Source organism: Xiphophorus hellerii, chromosome 6 (assembly GCF_003331165.1).
Source record: "Xiphophorus hellerii strain 12219 chromosome 6, Xiphophorus_hellerii-4.1, whole genome shotgun sequence".
Classification (NCBI taxonomy): Eukaryota; Metazoa; Chordata; class Actinopteri; order Cyprinodontiformes; family Poeciliidae; genus Xiphophorus; species Xiphophorus hellerii.
The window spans coordinates 4,315,371-4,338,987 of NC_045677.1; the positions used below are offsets into that span (position 1 = coordinate 4,315,371).

General features: G+C 40.2%; 3 protein-coding genes and 1 long non-coding RNA gene across 5 annotated transcripts; 3 read left to right on the forward strand and 1 right to left on the reverse strand.

The window, feature by feature from the left end:
* Nucleotides 1-4,406: 4,406 nt before the first annotated feature.
* Nucleotides 4,407-6,421, forward strand: LOC116721655 (uncharacterized). Its single transcript, XR_004339650.1, has 2 exons — nucleotides 4,407-4,685; nucleotides 4,763-6,421. It is a non-coding gene; the product is annotated as an uncharacterized LOC116721655 (long non-coding RNA).
* Nucleotides 6,422-7,759: 1,338 nt separating this feature from the next.
* On the forward strand, nucleotides 7,760-13,216 carry LOC116721633 (profilin-2-like). 2 transcript variants are annotated; one of them, XM_032565505.1, is made up of 3 exons: nucleotides 7,760-8,065; nucleotides 9,183-9,375; nucleotides 11,189-13,216. In XM_032565505.1, exons 1-3 carry the CDS (start codon nucleotides 7,937-7,939, stop codon nucleotides 11,284-11,286), a joined length of 420 nt encoding a protein of 139 aa, XP_032421396.1. In that variant the 5' UTR covers nucleotides 7,760-7,936; the 3' UTR covers nucleotides 11,287-13,216. The 2 variants fall into 2 exon arrangements, with proteins under 2 accessions (XP_032421396.1, XP_032421395.1); XM_032565504.1 differs by having other exon boundaries at nucleotides 7,767-8,065; nucleotides 11,527-13,216.
* A 733-nt stretch (nucleotides 13,217-13,949) lies between these two features.
* LOC116721569 (uncharacterized) lies at nucleotides 13,950-20,132 on the forward strand. Its single transcript, XM_032565404.1, has 7 exons — nucleotides 13,950-14,314; nucleotides 14,424-14,585; nucleotides 14,701-14,819; nucleotides 14,899-15,064; nucleotides 15,557-15,672; nucleotides 15,748-19,250; nucleotides 19,323-20,132. Exons 1-7 carry the CDS (start codon nucleotides 14,041-14,043, stop codon nucleotides 19,363-19,365), a joined length of 4,383 nt encoding a protein of 1,460 aa, XP_032421295.1. The 5' UTR covers nucleotides 13,950-14,040; the 3' UTR covers nucleotides 19,366-20,132.
* On the reverse strand, nucleotides 19,962-21,909 carry ahsg2 (alpha-2-HS-glycoprotein 2). The gene is made up of 7 exons (XM_032565468.1): nucleotides 21,622-21,909; nucleotides 21,385-21,495; nucleotides 21,164-21,245; nucleotides 20,929-21,083; nucleotides 20,762-20,857; nucleotides 20,620-20,688; nucleotides 19,962-20,541 (listed from the first exon to the last, which is right to left on the reverse strand). The coding sequence occupies exons 1-7, from the start codon at nucleotides 21,817-21,819 to the stop codon at nucleotides 20,158-20,160; spliced, it is 1,095 nt and encodes a 364-aa protein (XP_032421359.1). The 5' UTR covers nucleotides 21,820-21,909; the 3' UTR covers nucleotides 19,962-20,157.
* Nucleotides 21,910-23,617: the final 1,708 nt, after the last annotated feature.

Genomic DNA, 23,617 nt, shown 5'->3' on the forward strand with positions numbered 1-23,617 from the left:
TCGGCGAGGTCACCCTGGACAGGCCGCCAGTCCATCGCAGACTTTAGGTTAGTTAGAATTACCAAAATTATTTCTATTTGCTAAATGCCAGAAAACTTTGTCAGAACATTTTTTTGAGATGTCCTTGTCTACAAACATTTTTTTCAGTATCAGGAATAATTGTCTTCTAAGCTGTATGATCTGCGTCAAACCTTTTTTGATTTCCTTCCACAAACTTAACAGACATATTTCAGTTAATTGGAGGCAAACCTGTGGATGTAATTTAAGGCCACGCCCAGAAGATACCAAGTTTTCTGGCATTTAGCAAATTTTTATAATTCCAACTAATCTAAACCAAGAGGTTTGATTTATCTTCAGACAATGAGAAAAATGAGTATGTCTTTTTATTTGGTGTATGTAAATATTTGGGTTCAACTTAAAATCTGAAAAGTGTGGCATTCACTTTTATGGTGCATTACCTTGGAAGTCCGAACTCGTAGCTGGGTGTCACCAATGGCTACTTGGTAACACCCAAGTAGCCATCGTTCATTCGTATTACCTCTTACGCTTTACTTTCCATAAACAAACACCACTTTTAATTTGTTCAGTTTAGAGTTGCAGGCGCTGCAAGTAACATTGATTTTAGATGCACTCTGACTTGTGTGTCTTAAGAAATAAGCATGTTTTTCACCACAATTTACTACAAAAACTGTCATTTGTACAAACATAAAAAAACATTAATATTTTAACCGCTTGAAATAGGTTGTTTTGACTACATATACTTTGTTTTTACTAGATTTTCTGAAATAGTATGAATGTTTGTATCCTGTGTTTGTGTTATGGGACTACGGGTGTAAATGATCATTGTGCTATATCCGTTTTATTTATTGCAACATTATTAGGTGCCGTCCCATTTAAATAAACTCAATCAGTACTATTGTTGATTGAAGGAACTGCCATAATAGATGTCAAAGTCAGCGTTGAATAAATTCAGAGACATTCCAAGTGGGAAATCTGACTCCACAGCTTATTAAATAGATTTTTTGTTAAGAAAAATGAAAGCTCTATTCCTTCCTAAATGCATTAAGATTTGTGGGCTAGGGGATATGAATACTTTTTCGAGGTACAGTGAATTTGTGAATGGAATTTATTTAGAAAATGCAACTAACTGTACCAGAGGTTACCTGAAGGCATCAACTCTGGCTCTGTAGTTTCTATACACTGCAGTGTTAGTGCCAGTGGTGTTTACCACCAGAACATCTCCAAAGAAGCTCACTGCAGCAGCCTCATAAAAACTGAGGGGAGGGTTTTTAAAGGGGCGCTGCCTTGTGCGGGTTTATTATTCTAATCCCTTTATTTTCATTCAGTCTCTGCATTTCACGAGACCATGTGTAACAGCTAATATGGTCAGTGTGGAGGATTCAGACCCCACAGGCTTTACACAGGGGTCCTGACATTCTGTCCTGTGTTAGGAGCGCAGTTCCTGATGGGAATGTTTGCTTGGCCATATACAATCCCTGGGGGGGAAAATATGGAATCAGTACATTTAAAGGATGTTCAGTTAAGTTTGTTTTGTAGTAAAATATAAATGAATCACAGAGGTTGCTGGTATTTACGTTTTTATGTCTTTTGGCTAGATCAAGTAGAAGGAACAATTCTGGGATGAATCAGAGTTGAGGTAAGAAAAAAAAATGATTGGTTTATTTAATGAGGCTTCACTTATGAAAAGAAGCTCACAGGTGATATTTGCAGGACAGGCATCTCATCAGTTTGTACCATCAGTTTTCAGCCGGACTGAGATCCGAGCTGTTGTTGATCTGCCTTCGCTGAGGAGGAGTTTTAACACACTTTTCTTCATTTGAAAGTTGCATCATCATCATTCTGAAGAAATGACCAAACCCTACTTTCAGTTCATGGTTGTATCGCTGAATCCAACTTTGAACCAGTCATACGCAGCCCCAAGTCTGCTTCTCTTTAAGCAACAGGAACTTTATTTGTCTTTCTATTTTGGTCTAAATTATGGTTCTAGTCAGACGTTTCTGTGTACAACTACTTTGGCTGGTTTTTCACAGTTTGCTTACAATGATTTCTCTTTCCCTTCATTTGTCAGACATTTATCTTGTGCGTTTTGTTTATGTAAAAAAAAAAAAAAAAAGGTCAATAGAACGAGTGTTGGGTCGAGTGTTTCGTTGCTGCCACAATGCCTCTTGGCAATCCAGTTTATTTCCCATAAAATGGCATAAAATTTTATCACCAGATTGTAATGTAAAATTTCCCTTTGGTATTAATGAAGTATGATTGAATTTGAATTGAATTGTGAGGGAAATGTATTTGTGCGAGCTCAACTTTGAGCAGCACAGTTGAAAATGAGACAGCGGTCTGGTATTTCCTCCCTGCACTGGTCACCAGCTTGGTCTCACATTGCTGTAGGATATACTGAAAGACTGAAAAGCTACATGTGAGGAAACGAGGAATTAGAAAATACCCTTTAAAATGTTTTTGTAAAACTCACATGAAAAAAAGTCAATTAAATTCAAACCACAGAAAAAGAAATTATTGACTGTTGGGAGACCTTTTGTAAAAAAAAGAAAAAAAAAGAAGAAGACTGTAGCGAGTGTGGTGTAGGGGGATTTAAAGAGCTCTCAAAAGACTAAACCCATATTTTGCTGTACAGAAAATAATCTACAAATGGGGACCATTTAAAACGACTGCCAACATGCCCAATCTGACTGTGCAAGCATGTTTACCCTGAAAGAAGGCTGCAAGATGCTAAAAGAAATGTCCAAAAACCCCTAAATTTTATCAAGGGCTCTTGCTGATATGAAAGTGCATATATGTACATTTAGAAAGAAACTAGACATGTTTAACATCCATAGGAGGTATGCATTCAGGTAAGTGCAACATTTGTTAAAAAAAAAACAAACAAACAAAGCACAAAGTAGGAGTAAAGTTTAATGGAAAAGTAGGAGCATGACCAGGACGTCTAGAATAATGTTATTTCAAAATGTGTGACTAAAACCACATTATTTAGACAGAAGACATGCTTGGCTTCACACAAATACACAATTATATGGATGGATGGATGGATGGATGGATGGATGGATGGATGGATGGATGGATGGATGGATGGATGGATGGATGGATGGATGGATGGATGGATGGATGGATAGATGGATAGATAGATAGATAGATAGATAGATAGATATCTGTCCGTTTTTGAGCTAGCACTCCCTCTGCTGGCCAAAGAGGGTATTTGTTTTTCGTTTTGTTCCTTTCCAAGTAAAACGAATAAAAACAACTTTAACACAGTGGTGAGTAAACTCCCTTGACTTCTGCCTCCAATCATCCACCCATCCTCCTCTGATGTTCCTCTGTAGGTCAGCTCTAACTACCATCTTCTTTTCTCTCGATCCAAATTTCTTGCTGGTTAGTCAGATTTACGCCGCATTGTAAAAGGATTTATGCCACTTTTTTTCCACATTATACCCTAAAAGTTTTATTTATGTAATGGACCAGTGCAAACTAACAAGAAACTTTTTGAAAAATAATAAACTGATGTGTATTAACTAACCCAACTTTATTCAGGGAATTCAACACAGTGCCCTGCACTGCCTGGCCATTCTTCCTACGCTGTTCTGCTTGCTTCTAATCTCACGTCACCGCTGAGTCTGGGCTTTCTCCCATTAAGCTTGATTCCTTCGACAGTATTTGAACTGGGCCAATCGGTGAACAGAAGGAGAAGTTGTGAACGATGTCGACGATTTTCTGTACTGTTTCAGAATTGTAGTCTGCCTGTAGTTTTAGCGATGACAGCAGAGGAAGTGGACAAAGCCATCCAGTACATGTTGGCTACGATTCCAAATATTGCATTAACATTAACAGTCGCCCTCTGTCGTCACTTTTCTGTTCGTGGTGGGTGGGAGATGTTTATTTACAGTCCAAGCAATTTCCGGTAAGCTTTACAGCTTTAAACTCGTGCAATACAATGGGCAAACGTTCAAGACTTGGGTAAAATTTAAAACCCCAACAGAGTCCACACCTCCAGAAAACAATCAATTCTCAATAGTCCACAGTGGAGACTCTCTGTACAAAGCAAAGTGTAGAACAAGGGGCTGGTTTTTACCAGGCTAATAACCTAATCTCCCTTCTCTCAGTAGCTAGCTCTTAGTGGGACAACTCCCCATTTGCTATACAATGCAAAACAAGATTCCTGTTAGAATCTGTTTTTGTGCGTGTGTAATCTTTCCTGAACAGAGGATCCTTGTTGGTTTTCCACCTGCTGCTCGCTACATACCTGACGGCAATCAGTGTTTTGTTTGGCTTTGGTTTTTAGTGAGCTGGCAGGCCACCATTTGGTGCCTGATGCCTAACCGTCACTGGTAGAGTCAAGCCAACTCCTGAATGTAACTTCCTAAGAGTTTCTTGGTTTTTTAAATGCCTTCTTTGCTCCTTGACCTACTATTCACTCTAGGCACCTCACAGGTTGGACTCTGGTGGTTCTCACACCTCACTGGCTGCTTATTCTGGACCTCCCATCTCTGTGTTTCATGGTCGTCTTCCTCCGTGTGATCACCTTCAGCAGTCACCGGTCTGCTCTCCAACTTACCCTGCTCAGAAAAACAAATAATTGCAAGATTCACCCTGCACAGAAATGTACCTCCACAGATCCTACTTCCCTCTCCATGCTGAAACCTCTTCTTTGAACCGTAAGCTCAAACCTGCCATTGAATAATCTGCATCATCCTGCTTGTCAACTGCTAGTCACTCTTCTCTTTCTCTCCAGACCTTCCTGAGAAAACCAGAGAAACAGACTTGTTATTTTGCAGATTTGACCATGTTCTTTAAATAAACCTTTACCTATTCAAGAACTGCCTCTGATGCAGCATTTGGGTCAGAAAAATAGCTGATATCACAACAATTAAGGGGAACAATAGATAACTGGACTCATTTATTTCTTTGTGTAAAACACGCTTTCTAATTGCCAACCTGGACAATTACCCAAATGGCTCATGTCAACTATTACTGTTTGGGAGTCTTGTTGATGTTGGGAGGGGGAAAAAAAATTAAAAATTTTAACATTGTAGCTTCACATTTGATCCTTGCAGGGGTTGCATGAGAGCCTCTCAATGCTAAACTTTTGGAGTTGTGTCTGGAAGTGCCACAACTGCATCTCAATTAGATCAAATAATTGAGACTCTCAGTGCTGCACTAGCCAGGGTCTATAATCACTGGTCCCAGTGGCTTCTGACCCATAAATGGTAGACTGGATTGAATTTGTTTGGATTTGTGTGTTCTGACCAGACTGCCCAAAAGCAGTCACACGACTCGGTTCCACTGTCAGCTGAGGAGTAAGTAGAGAAACATCTGTATGTGGTGCTGTTCGTGACATGGATAGTTTTAAAAGATGTCTTAAATGTTTGTTGGCAACAAGGGTGACACTCTTGTTCTTTGCTGCAGACCAGCGACACAAACAAAGAAATTATGAGTAAAAGTAGTTGGTGACGTATGTGTGGAAATAATTGCCTTTGTGTTGGAAGGGTTGTATGTGGACAAACTTGTCGACGGAAATTGCACAGTTGTTAGTGGCGAGGATGGTGGAAGGCCTGCAAGCCACAGCACCCAAGGGTATCAAAGGACAGCAGTACTCAACTCCAGAAGGCCACAACAGCCCCAGACAGACACCAGGCACTGCCCCAGGTCAGCCATACACCATAAATGGAAGTCGGTCGTCAACAAAGGAAAGGAGCAGCAGCCCCCAAGCCAAAGAGGCGCAGGGAGAGATGCAGGGCACCAATCTTCCCTGACCCTGCCACATCATCATCAACCCTGTAACCCAGAGTTCCCTGTACCCCAATGCTCCCTCCAACACCTGAAAGCAAGACCATCCAGCACCAAGCAGGGGAAACAGCACCCCCCCAAAGCACCCAATACGTCTGGCAGCTAAAACTCAGAAGGACCAGGGCAGGGAGGACGCATTACCACAACACCTGGTGACCCCCAGGAGGGGGTCAAGAGGGATAGACCCCCACAAGAGGCCCGTGCAACGTCTGTGGCCCAGGATTTTTCAGATGTATTTTGTACAGCTGCTGCAAGACTTTTGAGCAGAATTAGAAAAAAGCTGCACACATTTTGGCAACTATGAACTACATGGAAGCGTTTTGTGAAGCTAGATTCCATGATCAATCATTTTTAACCGTGCTGTTTTAAAATTTGTTTGGTTTGGTTGATGCAATCCATTGAGATCATTTTAAAGCTCCAACTGTTATTCCTACAGAACTGGTGCATGACTATGAAAAGTTAAAAGGGACCAAATTAAGGACACAAATACATCAGTAATCATTAAAAAAAAAGTAGATACCCTTTGAGCCTCACTGTAACCTGCCTGGCCAGACAGCAGCTTTGAGCCACAGTCCTGCAGTAAAAAACATGACTGCCAGGTTAACCAGTCTCTCTAAATTACTGGTATGTCTCAGTGAGTGTGCCTGGTTGCGACAGACTGGCGACCTGTCCAGGGTGACCCCGCCTCTCGCCTGGAACATTAGCTGGAGATAGGCACCAGCACCCCTCCCGACCCCACTAGGGACGAGGGTGTTAGAAAATGGATGGATGGATGGATGTGTGCCTGGTTGTTTGTCCTATTTGTCTCTGTTTTGCCCCAAATCTTCCCATATAGCTACTATTTAACATTTGAATCAAAATGTAATTCTCCTTAGGCAGAAGAGTGCAAATATGGCTATATAGGCTTAATTTGGACTCACATAAAAAAATAGAGAAACAGAAGCACACAACAAGATAAATAAATTGTGGAAAAATTTGTTTGGTCAAAATCATAGGCTTGCACATACAGAATGAAAAACCTTTGAGAAAATAAGTGTTTGTTTACAGGTGGTACAATGTAAGAGGATAGCCCCTGATAAACTCTACCTATGGTGGTAGACATTTGCCATTAGTCACATATATTTTTACAGTAGACGGCTAGTTGGATAATTTAGAATTAAACAATCAATTTCCAAAGGGATTATGACACATCCCCAGGTTGAATTAATCCATAGTCTTTGAAAAATAATACATTATGACTCCATTTTGTATCAGAGAAGTTAGATACAAAACAACCAAGAGTACAAATGAAAGGACTGGCGAAGGGGCGATATACTTACACAAAATGGGAGAAAATGGTTTGCATACTGGTACAAAATGAAAGTAAGAAGTGACCATGACAATGCCTAGGCAAAAACGAATCGCTTGAATCACTTACCTCTCATGATGTCACCAAGTAAAATACACACAAAGTAGAGTTTGCAGCGTTTTTTTTCCCTTCAGCCTAATTTGTTTCTAATAAAAAGAACTATTTATTCTATGAAATCCAGCAGTGAAAATGTAAATTAAATTTCGGAGCTATATTTTACATTGTCAATCAAAATTTTCTAGTCACCAAACACACCACTGAATGGCAATTTTAACTAAAAGAAAGTGGGTAACAATTTTAAAATCCCGACTCTAGTTGTCTGTATGCACTAGTGCCTTACACAGCACAACGTCTGGCTAGACAGTCTTTGTCACCTTATTATACAGCATGAAAATACAGCTGTATAACAGAATGATGAAACTGAATAAAATGAGCACATGTGCATCCGCCTCTGACCCACAGCACAGACTCTTGGCTGAGCTGATAAGTCCCTCTTTATTCCACCGCGTGCTGCCATAAAAGCGCCAGGGAGCTCATTGTGCGGAGTGATCTGATACGGACTACACCCAGCCGCCGCCTCACTGCCCTGGCTTTCTTTGCTGCCCCAGCCTTCGCGTTGGTCAACGTCGAAGTGTGGGTTGGATTGGAGACTCTAAATTTGCCTGGAGATATCGTTCACCTTCCCAACTCTGTCTCTTTTTTTTTGGTAACATTACCCGCAAAGCTATAGTCTTTTTTTATATATAAATTTATAGCGTCAGTTTCTTGAATATGTCTTGGCAAAGCTACGTGGAAAACCTGATGGCCGATGGCAGCTGTCAGGATAGCGCCATTGTTGGGTATACAGACGCCAAATATGTTTGGGCAGCGCATGCCGGTGGTACATTCAACAATATCACGGTAAGTAATAAAAAAAGATCAAAAATTGGAGAGAACCGGTGCTGCTAGTTGCCATTACTGGCGCGCGCTTCCCCACGCGGACGCTCAGTAGCGCTAAAACCGTTACCTCGCAGGCTCTAAATGAACCGAGCTAACGTTACGGAGCTAGCCCATATAAGCTAACTTATATGGGCAGATAAGCTAACTAGCTTATCTGACGGTGGCCTGCGTTGGATATTAGACATGGTAGGGAAACACTGCTATATTAAAGCTTCTGTGACAAGACTTCAGTTATCATGACAGGGTGCGGAGCTTAAATTATTTGCTGCTGGATTGCGCTTTAAATGATTTCGGAGCTCCAGCAGTGAACGTGAGGCTAATTTAAAAGCAGCTAGCAGACGGTGTCTGGCAGCAGAACGTGCATGCTTTTGTGCGCGCAGCTGCTTCGATTAGCTGAAGTTAAGCTGCTACTTTACCGGCTACCTGTGGTTCAAAAATCTCTGGCTAGTAAAGCGCAGACGGTACACGCCTTTATGTTCAGTCAGACCAGCCACCTGTTTGCATTGTTGGCTAAAAAGAAACGAACCTTTTCGTTTTATGTAATGAGCTTGGTGCATAGCGACACAGTACAACACTCGATAAAAAAAAAAAAAAAATATATATATATATATATATATATATGCAAAGCATAATTGACGATTTTCAAATAGTGTTGTCAGTATCTTGATTTTAATTAATCAATGTTTCAAATGTGGAAGGATTAGAGAATCTCATTTTAACAAATAATGCTTGTGCTGCATCTACAGGTACTGCATGCAGCAATGCATGACTCTCCAACAAAATAAATACGAAAAATTAAAACTGCATCTATTTCAGAGATGCACCTTTAAGGTAACCACACCCACCCCTCATTACATTGAATGGATTCAAACTTAAGTGCTCCCAAACTGCTTCCCTAAACATTTAAACAATAGCTTGCGGTTTGATTCACTTCCGAGCCTTATAGACATAAACGGCGATAATTTTGTTACTTTCTGCATCAAGTAAAACGACTACCTCCGTCAAAGAAGCTGCAGCCCATTTTTTAATCCAATTGTGTTTTTTTGTTTTTTTTTTGTGTGTTTGTTTTGTCTTTCAGTCTCAGGAAATTGATGTCCTCGTTGGAAAGGACAGGGAGTCGTTTTACACAAATGGTCTCACCCTGGGCTCAAAGAAGTGTTCTGTCCTTAGAGACAGCCTCCAGGATGATGGCGACTGGACGATGGACATCCGGACAAAGAGCCAGGGAGGAGAACCTACATATAACATTTCTGTAGGCAGAGCTGGAAAAGGTAAAATTAAACTTGTATGTGGTGGGGTTCCAGAAATTGGGATTTTTTAAAATGTATTTATTTTTACTTGTATACTTAAGAAAACCACAAGTATTAACATCCCAATTTTTTTTATTAACATAATAGGGACAGTATATATATATATACACACACATATATAATAAAGTAAATGTACCTTTAGTCATCAAAAGGCTAATTCTGTGATATTTGTGAGCATCTAGCATGAAGATTAAAACAATATTTTTCTCTTAGTGCAACCATTTAAAACACTTTATTTTGAATTCTTAATTAACCTCATTGTCAAGATTTATTGTTGCATCTAATTAGCCCTCAGACACAACAGCAGTAGTTCTTCTTAAATGGCATATTTGAGGGGGAAATACTTTGATAAAACCTTTTAAAGTAGGGTTCTATGAGGAAAGCCAGTTCTATGAGTTAATATCTGACCTGTAGCTTACCTTTTAACAACTTATATTAGACAGAGGTTAAGGAACGGGCCACTTTTAAACGACTCCAGTCTTGAAAAACATCGTAGCACTTTATTCACCAATATTGGGGTTTTGGTAGATTCTTTGCATACAAAGTAGTGGTTTTTTTTTATATAGAGGACTCTGTAGGCTGTGGTCTGCAACAATGACCCTTCCTGACCATCTATAATAAAACTAACCTAAAATGCTCTGATGGCAAACAAACGTGACAGGGTTTTAGGTGGTCTTCTCACATATCCGTTTGACATTTCTGATCCTGGACTTGTCTGCGCCATGCTAAACTGACAGTCCAACCATCTTAATCCAGACTGAAGTCCAATAAAGGGAGATTCAGATAAACGTATAAATAAACGTAGATTCAGAAATTTTGAAGCGAGATTTTGTTACATAAGCAGTTTGTATCCTGTCTGTAGAAGTTGACCTTCACAGCCTTCATTTAGTGTAAAGCTTTATTTCTAAGGTTTTTCCTTAAATTGGATTTTTTTGAAGAAGTAACTGACAAGCATCCTGACATCTTTTGTATTTTCAGCTTTGTCACAATCAGTTTTTAAGATCCAATTGCTTATGTTCAGCAAATTAATAAAGTCTGAGCCAAATTTAAAAATTCTTCAAAAATCTTTTTAATTAGGTCAACATTCAAATTGGTAGGAGGATAGGGTGTTAAAAGGGTCTTTAAATAATGACTTAGTCTGGCTTGTGTTAGATGCATTTAGATAAGCTAAAAGCCTTGGAAGGCTTAATTTACATGAAAGCAAAGCAGAATCGATTTTAAAATGGCTGCAAACTTTCTTGCAGTATGATGAGAAGTCTTGTTTTTATTGGTTAGCAGAGACATTTGCCACATGAGTTTGCCTCTAGTTAGCAGAATTGGGAAGAAACTGTTTTAGCTTTCTAACTTTTTTTATTTTTTTCCTTTCTCCTGACTCGTGTGCATGATGTTTTGTTAAATGAGCATTAATTAAATGTTGCACCTCCTGGAATATTACAAGCATGGTGTGTCATCACTTTGTAGTTTATTCAAACATCATTTCTTACTATCAGACAGTACAAATAAGTCCTGTAGCTGTATTTTACTTGGGTAAAATTAGGAGTCACTGGGTCTTATACAATGTAATATACAAGATTCTTAATTTCAATTTGCATTTTTACAGTAAATGGGAATGCAGCATGATCACTGTAGCTGCTATAAGATGCTGCAGGAATCTATAAATTCCAAGTGGTGCACATTTCTATTTCTTATCTGGAAAGTCTTTTCTTTACCTTTTTTCTTTTCTTTTACTTTTCTTAACTATCCTTTTTTTTTCTTTCCATCTTTTCTCTTTCAGTTTTGGTTCTTGTAATGGGCAAAGAAGGCGTCCATGGAGGCGGCTTGAATAAGAAGGCTTACTCAATGGCAAAATACTTGAGGGATTCGGGCTTTTAATGCTTTCAAGCTCACGTAGATCCAAGTTGAGGGACAAAAAAGAAGAGAAAAAAAATATTGCTGTTAAGATTTCTCCTGCGAGCAGTCAAATGTTTTGGAAACATTTAATAGCAGTGAAGAGTGATAAGATACTGTGTCACCTTTGTTCTCACCCCTTCATCCTGTATGGGGGGGCGGGGCTCTTTTGTAGTTCATTTGTCTATTTTTTTTATTTATATTTTTTTTCCCCTTGTGCTCCAGTATTGGTTTTAGTCATGGGAAAGGAGGCGGTCCATGGTGGAAATCTTAACAAGAAAGCACATGCAATGGCTGAGTACCTGAGGAAGTCTGGATACTAAGCAACCTCGCCACCCCATTGGTCAACTTAGCAGCTCACTCCCACTCACCGTATTGTTGACACTACTTCCAGGATTTAGGTGGCAAACAGTGTTACTTCCTACCCAGTCTCCTTTTATACACAGTCTTTTGTTGGCTAAACTCCCTCATCCACTTTTTATTTTATTTTATTTTTTGACCTCCCTTTAACATTGTTTATCATGATTTTGACACTACAGTTATGGCATGTTTATTGAGATGTTTATCAACCAAACATGTTTTAAAAGAAGAAGGAAAAAAAAAAGCTAAAGTGCATACTTAAAAGTGTAAAATAAATTTGGACTCCTAACGTAAACTGACTTGTTTTCTCTGTACACATCAATATACATATACCTTTTTGTTAAGCATTATTAAAAACATACCTCTAAAAAATGTTTTCCAGTATTCAGCATGCAGGCATTATGGAAGTTGCATGTATGCGCTTTATCACAGCAAACTCAGCCCTGTTTCTCCCATGTCCTTCCACAGTATTTCAGCCAAACCATCTGTCATGCCTTTCTCTTAATATCCTATTGTTTCTTTCTTTTTTTTTTTTTAAAGACAGATTTCCCCTAATTGGCCACCTTCTGTTTCTTTTCTTTTACCGTCCACTACCAGATTTTTGTTTTGCTATTGTACCTGAATGTGGTCTTAAAGTAACTGATGTGGCGTTGGGCTGTTTTTTGAGTGTAACGTAAGGTTAGCATTACACCGACTTTATCATTTTTGATCCCATCTTGGAGTCTCAGTGGACATTTCATCTCTTGGCAGTTGAGATGGGGCCAATTCTCTCCTGCCATTTGTACATTTTTGCTGTAAAAATAAAAACACTACACCTTTATGAGCTCGCCCTCCCATGTGGACCAACTTCCATAAGAGAGGTACTTTAGCTTATTAGAGGCAATTGTTGGCTGCCTGGAAACCACCGAGATGACTTCAGATGACTGTAAAACATGTAACCGCTTCTTTAGACTTCAACACTAAAATGTTTCCTCACTAACTGACTTCTTGCTAACTTTAATGTGCATTGAGTACTACAAAGGCAATGTCATTTTTACTACAGTGTGAATGCATTTAGACTGTACACCGAGGCTGCTGGGCTCCAACACCTTGGGATTGTTTTTTGCCTTGTGCTTTAGTCATCAAAGTGTATTCACAACTTGTCATAGTATGGTACCTAGAAATATATTAAAAACAATGCTGTATACACTAAACATTGAAAATGATGTTGGTTGGAATAAGAACATTTGTAAGTTGTCTTGTGGTTTGTTTTTTTTTTCTGAAAAATGACTGTATTCTGTGCCATAAAATTCAATTTCTGATCTGATAATACGAGTTGGATTTGTACCTGCTGCCCAAGCAAGAAGTAACTTTAAATGGCACTTTCTTAAGGGATATTTTGGCATTGGTAATCTCCAGACTTTGTGGGATCTGTACAGAATTAAAACAAAGCAAAAGTTTGGAATATTTTGTCATCTTTTAAGTTGAACTTGATTTTTTTTTTTTTTTTCATTTTGTTTAGAATTTTTTTTCAAATGCCATGACTTCAGATTAAATAAAAGGTAATCCAACCAGAGATGAGAGCCAGGATGTCCAGTCTTTTACCGTGTGTCAAATTGTATACAGATTGCTAAAATGTAAGCTGTAGTCTCAATTTTCTTTTTACAAGGTGTTTAGAGAACATTAAACTTAAAGTTCTTGAGCATTTCAAGAACTGTAATAAATTGAAGGACCGTTTAACCTGTACTAGTACTTGGATCTGGGAATGACCTCACTTTTTTTTTTTCCAAAGTTCAAAAACCAGTGAGATTTTGGAGTTGAAATCTGTAGTTAAAAGGGCAATATGTTTTATTTTTGTACTATCAAATGATGTGGCAACATGGTTCCCTCAGGAAGGTTTTATCACCCTGTATGAGATATGAGACAAAATGTGGTACCTGATGTGAAAGGATAACCCTCTATTAAAACCTTAGAAGTAAGGGGGCTGTTAGAATATATTCCATACTTTTATCTCATCCATTATGTTATATCATTTGAGATTATGGACACCCGTATCATCTAATTGTACAGCATGTTAGAAGGAAGATCATATGCCTTATGGCGAGATGGATTCATTAAAATACATTTTATTTGAAGTTCAAAACATTGGGCTGCTGGATAGGCTGAGTACCAATTTTTACTTTCATCTCGTCTCATTCAACAATCACTATTTACTGGTCCATGAGCTAATTAGCACAATTGTTAACACCTGCTTTATTCAGGTGTTTACCAGACCATAACTAGGACTAAGGCTGTGTGCTCTGTTTAAACATACTAACTGGCTACAGGGGTCAGCTTACGCAGGACACTGCTGAGGCCATTTGCCTGTGTGCAGTGCTTTCTTTTTTTCCCTTCCCTTCAATGGCGTGTAGAGAAAGCAGGGGGGGTGAAATTGTAGCACATTTAGGACTTCTTGTGTTTCTAATGTCACTATGCAACTGTGCAAAACTGACGAGGCTTAAGGCATTAGATGAATCTAGAGGAACCTCAGTGCACACCAAAAAGCAACCTGAGAGAAGTCATCTGCTTCATGGAAGACTCTTAATTGGACAAAGCTCCCTGAAAGATTCTAAACTCAATGGGACCGACTCCACAGAGGCGGCGCTGGATGAAGTGGACTACCAAGCCGACATGGGTAGGTGTTGCAGAATTTAAAACATATTTCACTTCTAAAATAAAAAAATTGTAAATGCTGTAGTACATATATACTTCATTTTAATTAAACTGTGCTTTATTTTTAAAAGGCTGGCAGACCAGACAACTAATGGAAAATAGTGACTGGCAAAAAATGGCAATGGAAAACCTGCTAAAAATGGAGTCAAAGGTTGAGTGCACACAAGATTCTATGAAGCTTCTTGTTCACGATGCTGCCTCTACCCCTGCATCTCTCATCCTTGTGGACCGGGGTATGCTTATATTTCTTTTTTTTAACTCTTCTGCACAGCTGTTGCTAGTTTGAAATCTAAGCGGAACAGATGGGAGCTATGATATTTCAAGTAGTCTCTGTCTTGTCCTTTTCAGGTCACTTGTCTCCTCTGTCTCTGACAAAGTTGCCCTCAAGCTGTGGTTACACCATTAGGTCAACTCAGAAAGATCTGGTCTTGGTAGCACCCTATGATGGCTGCTTTGTCATTATTCAGGTGGGTTTACTATTATGGAGAGTCTACACATCTGACTTGTCTGTGCTGTTCTTATCACGCAATCACACTCTGATTGCAGGAGAACTACTATGTGCTCCCGTTGCTCTGGTGGGGCCTGCCTGTCAGAATGTCATGTCCTTTAATGGGACATGTGTCACAAAACCCTCCAATGGTCACTTGTCATGCTGAGGGCATGGTTGTGAAAACGGAGTGGGTCACATCTGCTTCAAAAATCAAAGTAAATGGTAAGTATTTATGTTAGCTGTGGTGTTCTCTAGGTGTGCTAACTTGCAGATACATTGTTGTACCGTTATCAGAAATTGGCTGGAAATTTAGAACTTTCATTTTAAAAAATCCCTGTGACAGGAGTCTTTCTAAAATGTTATTGGAATATTGCCAAGCAGTGAAAACTTGGACTCTCTTATGCAAGTGCATACATTGAGCCTCAGGTTAGCACTGCAGTTTAGCCTGGAGTGCTAACTGCAGGCTAAACTGCAGTGAGCCTGAAATTTAAGGTTTCATTTTCAGCCTTAAACCAATGATATCAGCTTATCACTTTTAAGATTATCTAAAAAAATTGGCTGCATGGAATTAAAATAGCTATTTTTAGTGAAACAGAATGATTTGGATTAAACTTTCTCTATTGACACTGGTTTCAGTGTGGAATAGAACTCTTAAATTGGTGTGGACCCAGGATTATTAATTTAACTTGACTTATTTTTTTTCTCCTTCTGTAGTAAATGGAAACTGGGAGTCCCTATTGACAGCTGCACAACGCTGTGTATTTGGTATAGTTGAACATCCAGAAGGTGTTGTCATCTCTGTGCGCTATGCACCTTGCCTGGCAAAGGAGGTAAATTTTAAAATGCAGATCATTCTTCTAAGGAGGTGGGGAATGAAATTTAATAATGGTGACATCTGTTTGCAGGATGGAATGCACTCCCTTGAGTTGGCTGGAGATATAGAAACCAAGGTTTCATGTCCATCATTGTTGGCAACTCAACTCAAAGGGACAGAGAGCCAAGGAAGAGGTTCTGTGCAGGAAAGTGAAATGCCAGGCAAATGGGTGTATCCATTTTCCATACCATATCCATCTTTAACACTTCCTCCTGCTCAAGTAGCATCTCAAATTCCTAGTTTTTCTCAAAATCAGAAGATCCCAAGCAAACCAAATCAGGGTTCAAATCTGGGGCAGCTTCCGTACACTTATTTTCCAGGTTTTCCTTATGCTTACCTTCAAAAGCCAGACCTCACTACTACTAAACGGCCACAGACCACTAAACCTTCAAAATTCAAAGTTACTAAATCTGCAGATCATTTTTACCCTCAGACATTGTATCCCCACTCGCCTTTTCCTGCAATGCCACGAATGATGCAACCTGTGACCAAATCACCACATATTCACCAGAAACCGCCTGCCAGCAACCTTCAGATTCCAGAACAGATATTTCCTTCCACTTATACAGAAGCTTTATCCCTGCTCTCAAATTCTTATCCACTGTATCTCCAAAGATTACTGGACAAACCTGGGCCATCATATCCTACGATGTCTGAGAAGGGTCAAGGTGAACACATGCCCTTCCATTTATTTTGCTCTCAACAGGTGGTGGCTGCAAAACCATCTGTACTTTCTCAGCTAGTATGGCCTGAAATGTTTAAAAGTGAAGTGCACCAGCTATTTCAGCTTGTGTGCATCCAGATGGAGGCAGCCTTAAAACCTCCAGATGTTTCAAAGCCACCATACTCTGACACTGTGAAGGGCCAGGTATATAAGCCATTCAACCTCTTATGTGCCTTGCAGAGGTCCCAGCTGCAACATTCAAAAACACCTCAAGGTCAAGTGTATTACTCATTTTACTTGTTCTGCCACCAGCAGAAACGAGCCTCAAAGCCTGCTGATGTTACACAAGAAACCCCCAAAGGCAATCTATACCAGGCTTTGTACCCCTTCTATTTTCAGGCATCTCAAAGACACTCTGGAGTTGATGAGCCCTCTCAGCCTGTGAATTCTCAAGCCCAAATATACCCACAGGAAACTCAGAAACCTGCTGTAACTGAGAAACCACAATCGATGACTCCTGAAGCCCATGTATACTCACCATACTTTCCCTTCTATTCCTACCCAAAACCAACCCAGAAGCCTGCAACCCGGCCACCACAATCAGCAACTCCTCAAACTCCAGTATACACACCATACTTTCCTTTCTATCCCCACCCAAAGCCAACCCAGAAACCAGCAACTCGACAGTCACAAATGGCAACTCCCCAAGCACAAGTACACCCACGGTTCTTTCCCTACTTTGACCAACCAGCGCCACTTCAGAAACCTGCTGTAACTCAACCACCACAATCTGTAACTTCTCAACCCCGAGCATATCCATCGCCATTCCCCTTCTATTCCCAACCAAAACCAACCCAGAAACCTGCAACTAAGCCACCACAATTGGCAACTCCTCAAGCTCAAATATACCCGCCGTTATTTCAGTACTTTGATCAACCACACCCACCTCAAAAACCTGCTGTGACTCTGCCTCCACAACCAGCGACACCTAAAGCCAGAGTATACCCACCATTTTTCTACTTCTATACCCATCCACAGGTGTCTCAGAAACCTGCTGTTACTCAAGCCCCACAGCCTGCAGCATCTCAGAACAAAGTTTATGAGCAGTTCCCTGACATCTACCCCAAACCAGAGCCACCTTCAGTGCCTGCTACAGTTTCTCAACCCCAACAGCTACAACCTCCTTGGGGCCAGGTAACTCAGCCATTCTACTCTTATCACCTATGTACCCTTACACAATCAAAGCCAACTTCAAGATCTACAGCTGAAGATCATAAGGACCAAGAACAACAAAAACAAAGGTGCTTTTATTCTCAGCTGTTGCCTGAAAATCAGCTGGCAAACATTCCAACTAACACTGCACAGGGATATGGACCCTGTCAGCAGTCTAAACCACCAGCTGTGGAAATGAGTGAAAGAGCTTCCCTGGCCAACCATTTCCATTATTCACAACCTCCTGTTGCAAACCCTCTTCAGGGCCAGTTTATAAACCCCTTCAACATGTTTTATTACTCACTTCAACCTCATGCTATGCAGCAGTCTGATGTGCAACAGTTTGCTGTTTTGTCAAGTGAGCAAAAAATGGAATCTCCCCCATCAAAACAAGGTAACCCTGTTTACTGTCCTCAATATTGTCCTTCTGCATTATCCAGTTGCTGTCTACAAATAGCTTTGCATCAGCATTTTTACATTTCTATCCCAGGTGACGGTAAAGCTGAACCTCAGTTGAATACAAGTTTCTTGCCAGTGTCTCATCCTATCTTTAGCCAAGGCTTGGAAACTACTGAAATTCCACAGAAACCTTCCGCACCAGTTCTGCAAGCTGGAAGAGCTTCATCACAAATTTCTCCTAGGGCACCTCAAACTTATGATGCATATGAATACTTTCTCCAACCACCAGATGGCATTGTTGCACTACCCAGGAGTAGTCTTACCATGATTGCAAATGAAGAGCCAGTTTCTTATTTTGGAACTGAATTTCCAAATCCCATGTGGTCACATGGAGCACAAGACATGGTACTACCACACTTGGAACAAGAGAAATCTGAGTCTCCCAATGACCCGTCTCAACTGTGGATGCCTGACGGTGAACAGGTGAAGCCAGTTGTGCAATATGAACCTTTTAACATCCAATTTCCTGAACAAACTATCCATTCTAGGCCAAATTTTATGCCTCATCTTGGCCAACATGGTCTACATGTAGGAGAGTTACAAAATAAACCTACTGCTGAGCAGCGGTCATTGCACAAATCTGAATATAAAGGTTCAACACATCGCAACTTTAAACGTGCAATTGACAGGTTTTTCTCTCCTTACTATATGCCTGGAGATTCTCCTGTGTCAAATAGCTCTGTGGGCCTTAATGGTACTCAAGAACAACCATCTGAGACGGGGTCAAATAATTCCACCAAAGAACACAAAGCTCAAAATTTGTATTCAGAACCACGAAGTTATGTCCTACTGCAGCATGGCCCACCAGGAAAGGAGCCCAACCGTTTCGGAGAGTTGAGTTTTGGCACAAACTCAAAAGCCCTAAAACTAAGACAAAATTCTCATCTGCAAACTTTAGAGTCTTTGCAGAAAAAAAGACAAGAATTAAAGAGGTTGGGGAAAAGAGTACCTAGTCATTCACTTGGTAGCAACTATTTGCAGAGGTATGGTGACTCATCAGGTTTGTTTATCTCGTCTGACCCTAGTACAGTAAATTTGCACCATGAACAATCTTTCAGTGCTGACAAATTAAAGCCTGAAGTTCTGAAATCATTTGATGACCTCTGGAAGTCCCGAACACCTTCAGATGTCAGAAAATTGTTTCTAGCCAATGTTCCAGAAAAGACAGAAGTGAAGAGTGCTGGACCAGCTAGCCACAGGTATGTTCTTAACTTTTGAATGAGTCTTCCATATGATTCTGTTGGAATAACTTCTTTCCCTGATTCTTGCAGAAATGGACAAACGTCTTCAGATGGACAAAAGAAATTTAAATAAGAAATGAGTTTTCTTTAATAAAAGAAACAAAAACTACACATGTGTTTTTGTTTTTAATATTTGTATTGGGAAAAATTGTCAAACTACACAGCTCACATGCGATCTGACATTTAGGGTTTGGTAAATATTCTAAACTGGCATTGTATTAAATTGAAGACCAAGAGGGTATTGCTGGTTTTAATTTTTGTTCAAAGACTATGCAAATTCTGAACGTTTATTCTCATTTAAACATTCAAATTCAGTGTCTTGGCCTTCAAATAATGGCATTTAGCTAGAATATTCACATTTTTAAAGTTGCATTTGTGCAAGGGTATATAAGGGTAGAATGAAGACAACTGTTTCAAAACTTGTGCTTAGGAGACTGACCTTTTAAACTATAGCTGAATTACATTCCTCCCCACATTCACTCCTCTTCCAGCTATTGGAAATACTCCTGGGTACAAAGTTGTCCTGTTTGCACGAGTCAACATGATTGACAAATAGGACTGTGCACTTTGTCAATAATGTGAAGTGTCCTCATTGACCCATAAGGTAATATTTTCTTTGCCAGCAACATTAGGTACCCAACTTAATTTTCAAAAAAGCACAGTGAAGAGTTAAAAACAAGGACTGATCTTTATTAAACACTTGCATGCAAATCTAATTTCTAGTAATCTTGTTTCTTTTCCAAATGCTCACATGACCAGTTTCAAACTCTATTCTGAACCTAAGGGTATTACAACACACTTGCAGCAGTTCCTCTAGTACCAGTGTTGTTAAAGCAACTATAGAGTCTTTAGGAGCTTAAGACATTTAGAAGAATCTGATCCTTCCTGGGCACACTTTCACTGGAGCAACAGGAGCTGCAGGAGCATTGGCTACAATGGAGGCAGGTGCTTCTCTCTTCACCAAAGCGACGGGGACTTCCACGCTGGCTGACGAAGCGTCTGAAGACGAGTCATCAGCAGCTGGCGAGGGAATGGCAGGCTCAGCAGCAGGAACAATTAGAGCGGGGGCAACGGGGACCACTTCAGCAGATTCCGCAGATTCTGACAAATAGTTGCTCATGTGGGGGTTGTGGAGGGCTGTGAGTTTGTGGTGTCCAGTGCCATGCTTGTGAGAAGCCCTACCAGGGTGGATGTGAACTTGAGGTGGCAAGATGGGCCCTATGGTGTTGTTTGCATCCACAAGTGGCATCTGGAAGTGGAAAAATGTCATTTAGCTTATTTGGTTAGACCGGGTCATCTCAAATTACAGGAATTTAAAGTGTTTTACCAGAGTGGAAAACATCTTGCAGTTCACGCTAGGATCCTTTGTACCTTCGGAAATGCAAATTCCACGTGCCTGAAAAGGAAGTTGGACTTTTTAATGTCATTTACCAGCTACTCCTACAGACTTCACAATGTTGTCCACTTACGGCCATAGTGTCATTCAGGGGTGTGCAGGTGTCATTGATGCAATTGGCCTCAACTACAACAAATTCTGCCTTGTACCTTTTCCCACCAGCCACAACCTGAAAGGCATTTAAAAGGTTGAAGCATGCTTGAACTTGTGGTTGCATGACATTTACATGCCGAGACCCACCTGTGAAGACATCCTTCCAATCTCCAAGAGCGAATATGTCAAATTTTGTGTCTCATTGTTGAGTTTTGTCAGTGAGGCTTGAACAAAGTCCTGCCCCTGCGTGTGGTTCAGAGGAAGGAGGGTAGAGCAGCCAAGGCACAAGTCCTCTCTGGATTCTAAACATCAACCAGGAAAAATAACAAAATGCTATAAATCTGTGGTGATTTTCGTGTGATGCCGGTGTGCTAACGCTTACCTTCTGTTTTACATTTGAACGCCAGGACGGTGAGAATACCGGCAACCTTTCTTAGCACCACATCGCAATCCCCTTCAATCGCCTAGAGATGCACAAAGAATCAGTTCAAACAGCTGCTGATCTTGTAACATAAAAATCTTACTCTTGTCTGATTATCATGTCTTGTCTGGTATGGTTGAGCCACTCTAACTCATCTGTGGAAGAATAATCTGCGTTCTCACCGTCAGATGTTTGGGCCTGACTGTGCAGTTGGCAACAGGTGTGGGGTCCAGTACATGACAGTCGGTCTCCAGCAATTCAATTTCCAGGACATATGTATTGTTTCCATCAGGCTGTAGGCAGATTAAATAAGACAAAATATTACTTAAGTTGTTTACCTCTATATTTTTCTTTAGTTCTTAATAGGACACAATTATCCTATTAATCCGAGATTCTCACATGTACACCTGCTGACCTACCAGAGTGTGGATCTTGATCTCTTCGATCCGGTTCAGCGCGTACTTGTAGCCATGGGTGTGCTGTGCGTTGAGGTAATCCTGAGCCACCAGAGCAGCCTCCTCTGCCTCAACGGAGTCGCACTCGGGCAGCAAAATACTCGGCTGAGCCCATATCCCCCCCAGTAGTCCCAAAGCCACAGTGATGCCCAGGAGTTGCATTTCTTTTCAAGGCACAGTGCGATATCTGAGAAACGAAGCAAGCGGAAAACGGAAAGAAGAGGCAGAACTCTGGTCGCCTGTGTTGTATTTATTCTGCACTTTAAACCGGTCCAAGTTAAGCACTGCGATCTCTCCTCCTCCTGCGTCACAAGTGGGCTGCGCTCTGCATCAGGAGAGCTGCCAAGACAAATGGACACAAAGTCTAGGATGGAGCAAGTGACCACCAGTTCAAATCAGTAGGTAGGACTTTACGATAACGGTGCAAATGAAATGTCTGGATCACGATGGAGGTCATGGAAGGATTTCCTGTTTCTCATCATGAGCTGATCAGTTCACTTCTTGATGTATGGAATTACTTCTCAAATAACAAATGACTGGCTAGTAAATGTCGAGCAATGTTTACGTCACATGTGAGCTGAAATCAGCGGTCATTAATGGTTTCTAAAAAGACTTTGGGTTCAAATCTCACTTAGGGCCATTTTGTGTGGACTTTGTGTGTTCGCCCCATGCATGTGTTAGTATTTTCCTAGTAGTGCCGTTTTCTGTCACATTTCACAAGCATGCATTTTATCTTTACTGGCCTCTCTAAATGGTCCTCCAGGGGGGGTGTCTGTATGTTTGTTTGGTGGTCCGTCTCTGTTGACCCCATGATGAACCCGTCCAACTTCCACCTTTTGCCTAATGAACTGCAAATGTTTGTTTTAAATAATGTGGTACTTTGGTACACCTTCTCCTGCTTCTATAGCGCATGGCAATGGCGATTTGAGCAGCAACAACTTTTTATTAAAAAACAGTGACCTGGACCCATTCAACATCAGTGTCGACATCATATTTGATTGTTTTCCATCCGAGATCAATAAGTGTTTCAATAACAAGAGCACGTTCTTGTTATTGTGTTTATTGGTGTATATTAATAATAATAATAAATTATATTTAATATCCCTTTACAAAACCCACTAGGTTAACCAAAGTGCTTGACAGCGGGTGAAATCAGATATAACATGTAAAATACGAGGAATAAAACACAAGAGATAATAGAATAAAATATTATTTTTATTGGGTGTCATGGGGTCATTTTAAACACACTGGCCTTTTCAACAAGGTTAAGAGACAATTATTATTCAGTTTATCCATTTGGTGCCAATTTCACAGCATATGTCTATGAATGAGATTTTAATCACATCCAATTCATTTTCATTGTAATTATAATACAGGTCAGTCAGTCCTCCTGAGCAAACACGTGACGACGGTGGACAGGAAGAACTCTCTTGTGACAAGAAGAAGTTTAGCTCATTTAATGGCTTTGATTTAAAAAAAAAAACATGATCTACTGTACCTTCAGTTTGTTTATAGAGGACAGTTTTATTTTAAAAGACTAAACCTCTTTCTGGATTTAAAGGCAGACACGGTGTCTGTGTCACAGGCACAACCTGAGAGTTGGTTCCACAGGAGAGGAGCCTGATACTGTAACCAAACGATCTACCTCTCCTTCTAGACGCTCTCAGAACCACCAGTGATACAGGCATATCAGACTAAAACTTTATTGTTGTAGCAAAATAATAATTGCTGAATAATGAATAACAACAGAATACCTTTTTAAGTAACATATCCTATATAACTTACTAGGATATGTGATGTGTGTGTATGCGTATTAAGAATGAAATTATTTAGATGACACATCCCCACCCACATCTATCTATCTATCTATCTATCTATCTATCTATCTATCTATCTATCTATCTATCTATCTATCTATCTATCTATCTATCTATCATTTCTTCTACCTGAGTTGAAGAAA

Excerpts from the sequence above, each read along its gene's own strand:
- LOC116721633 (XM_032565505.1), top strand. The coding sequence starts at position 7,937 with ATGTCTTGGCAAAGCTACGTGGAAAACCTGATGGCCGATGGCAGCTGT. Across the intron at positions 8,066-9,182 it reads GTACATTCAACAATATCACG|TCTCAGGAAATTGATGTCCT; the intron begins GTAAGTAATAAA and ends TTTGTCTTTCAG. Across the intron at positions 9,376-11,188 it reads TGTAGGCAGAGCTGGAAAAG|TTTTGGTTCTTGTAATGGGC; the intron begins GTAAAATTAAAC and ends TTTCTCTTTCAG.
- LOC116721569 (XM_032565404.1), top strand. The coding sequence starts at position 14,041 with ATGGCGTGTAGAGAAAGCAGGGGGGGTGAAATTGTAGCACATTTAGGA. Across the intron at positions 14,586-14,700 it reads TCTCATCCTTGTGGACCGGG|GTCACTTGTCTCCTCTGTCT; the intron begins GTATGCTTATAT and ends TGTCCTTTTCAG. Across the intron at positions 19,251-19,322 it reads GCTGGACCAGCTAGCCACAG|AAATGGACAAACGTCTTCAG; the intron begins GTATGTTCTTAA and ends TGATTCTTGCAG.
- ahsg2 (XM_032565468.1), bottom strand. The coding sequence starts at position 21,819 with ATGCAACTCCTGGGCATCACTGTGGCTTTGGGACTACTGGGGGGGATA. Across the intron at positions 21,084-21,163 it reads GTTCAAATGTAAAACAGAAG|AATCCAGAGAGGACTTGTGC; the intron begins GTAAGCGTTAGC and ends GTTGATGTTTAG. Across the intron at positions 20,858-20,928 it reads TTGGAAGGATGTCTTCACAG|GTTGTGGCTGGTGGGAAAAG; the intron begins GTGGGTCTCGGC and ends AATGCCTTTCAG.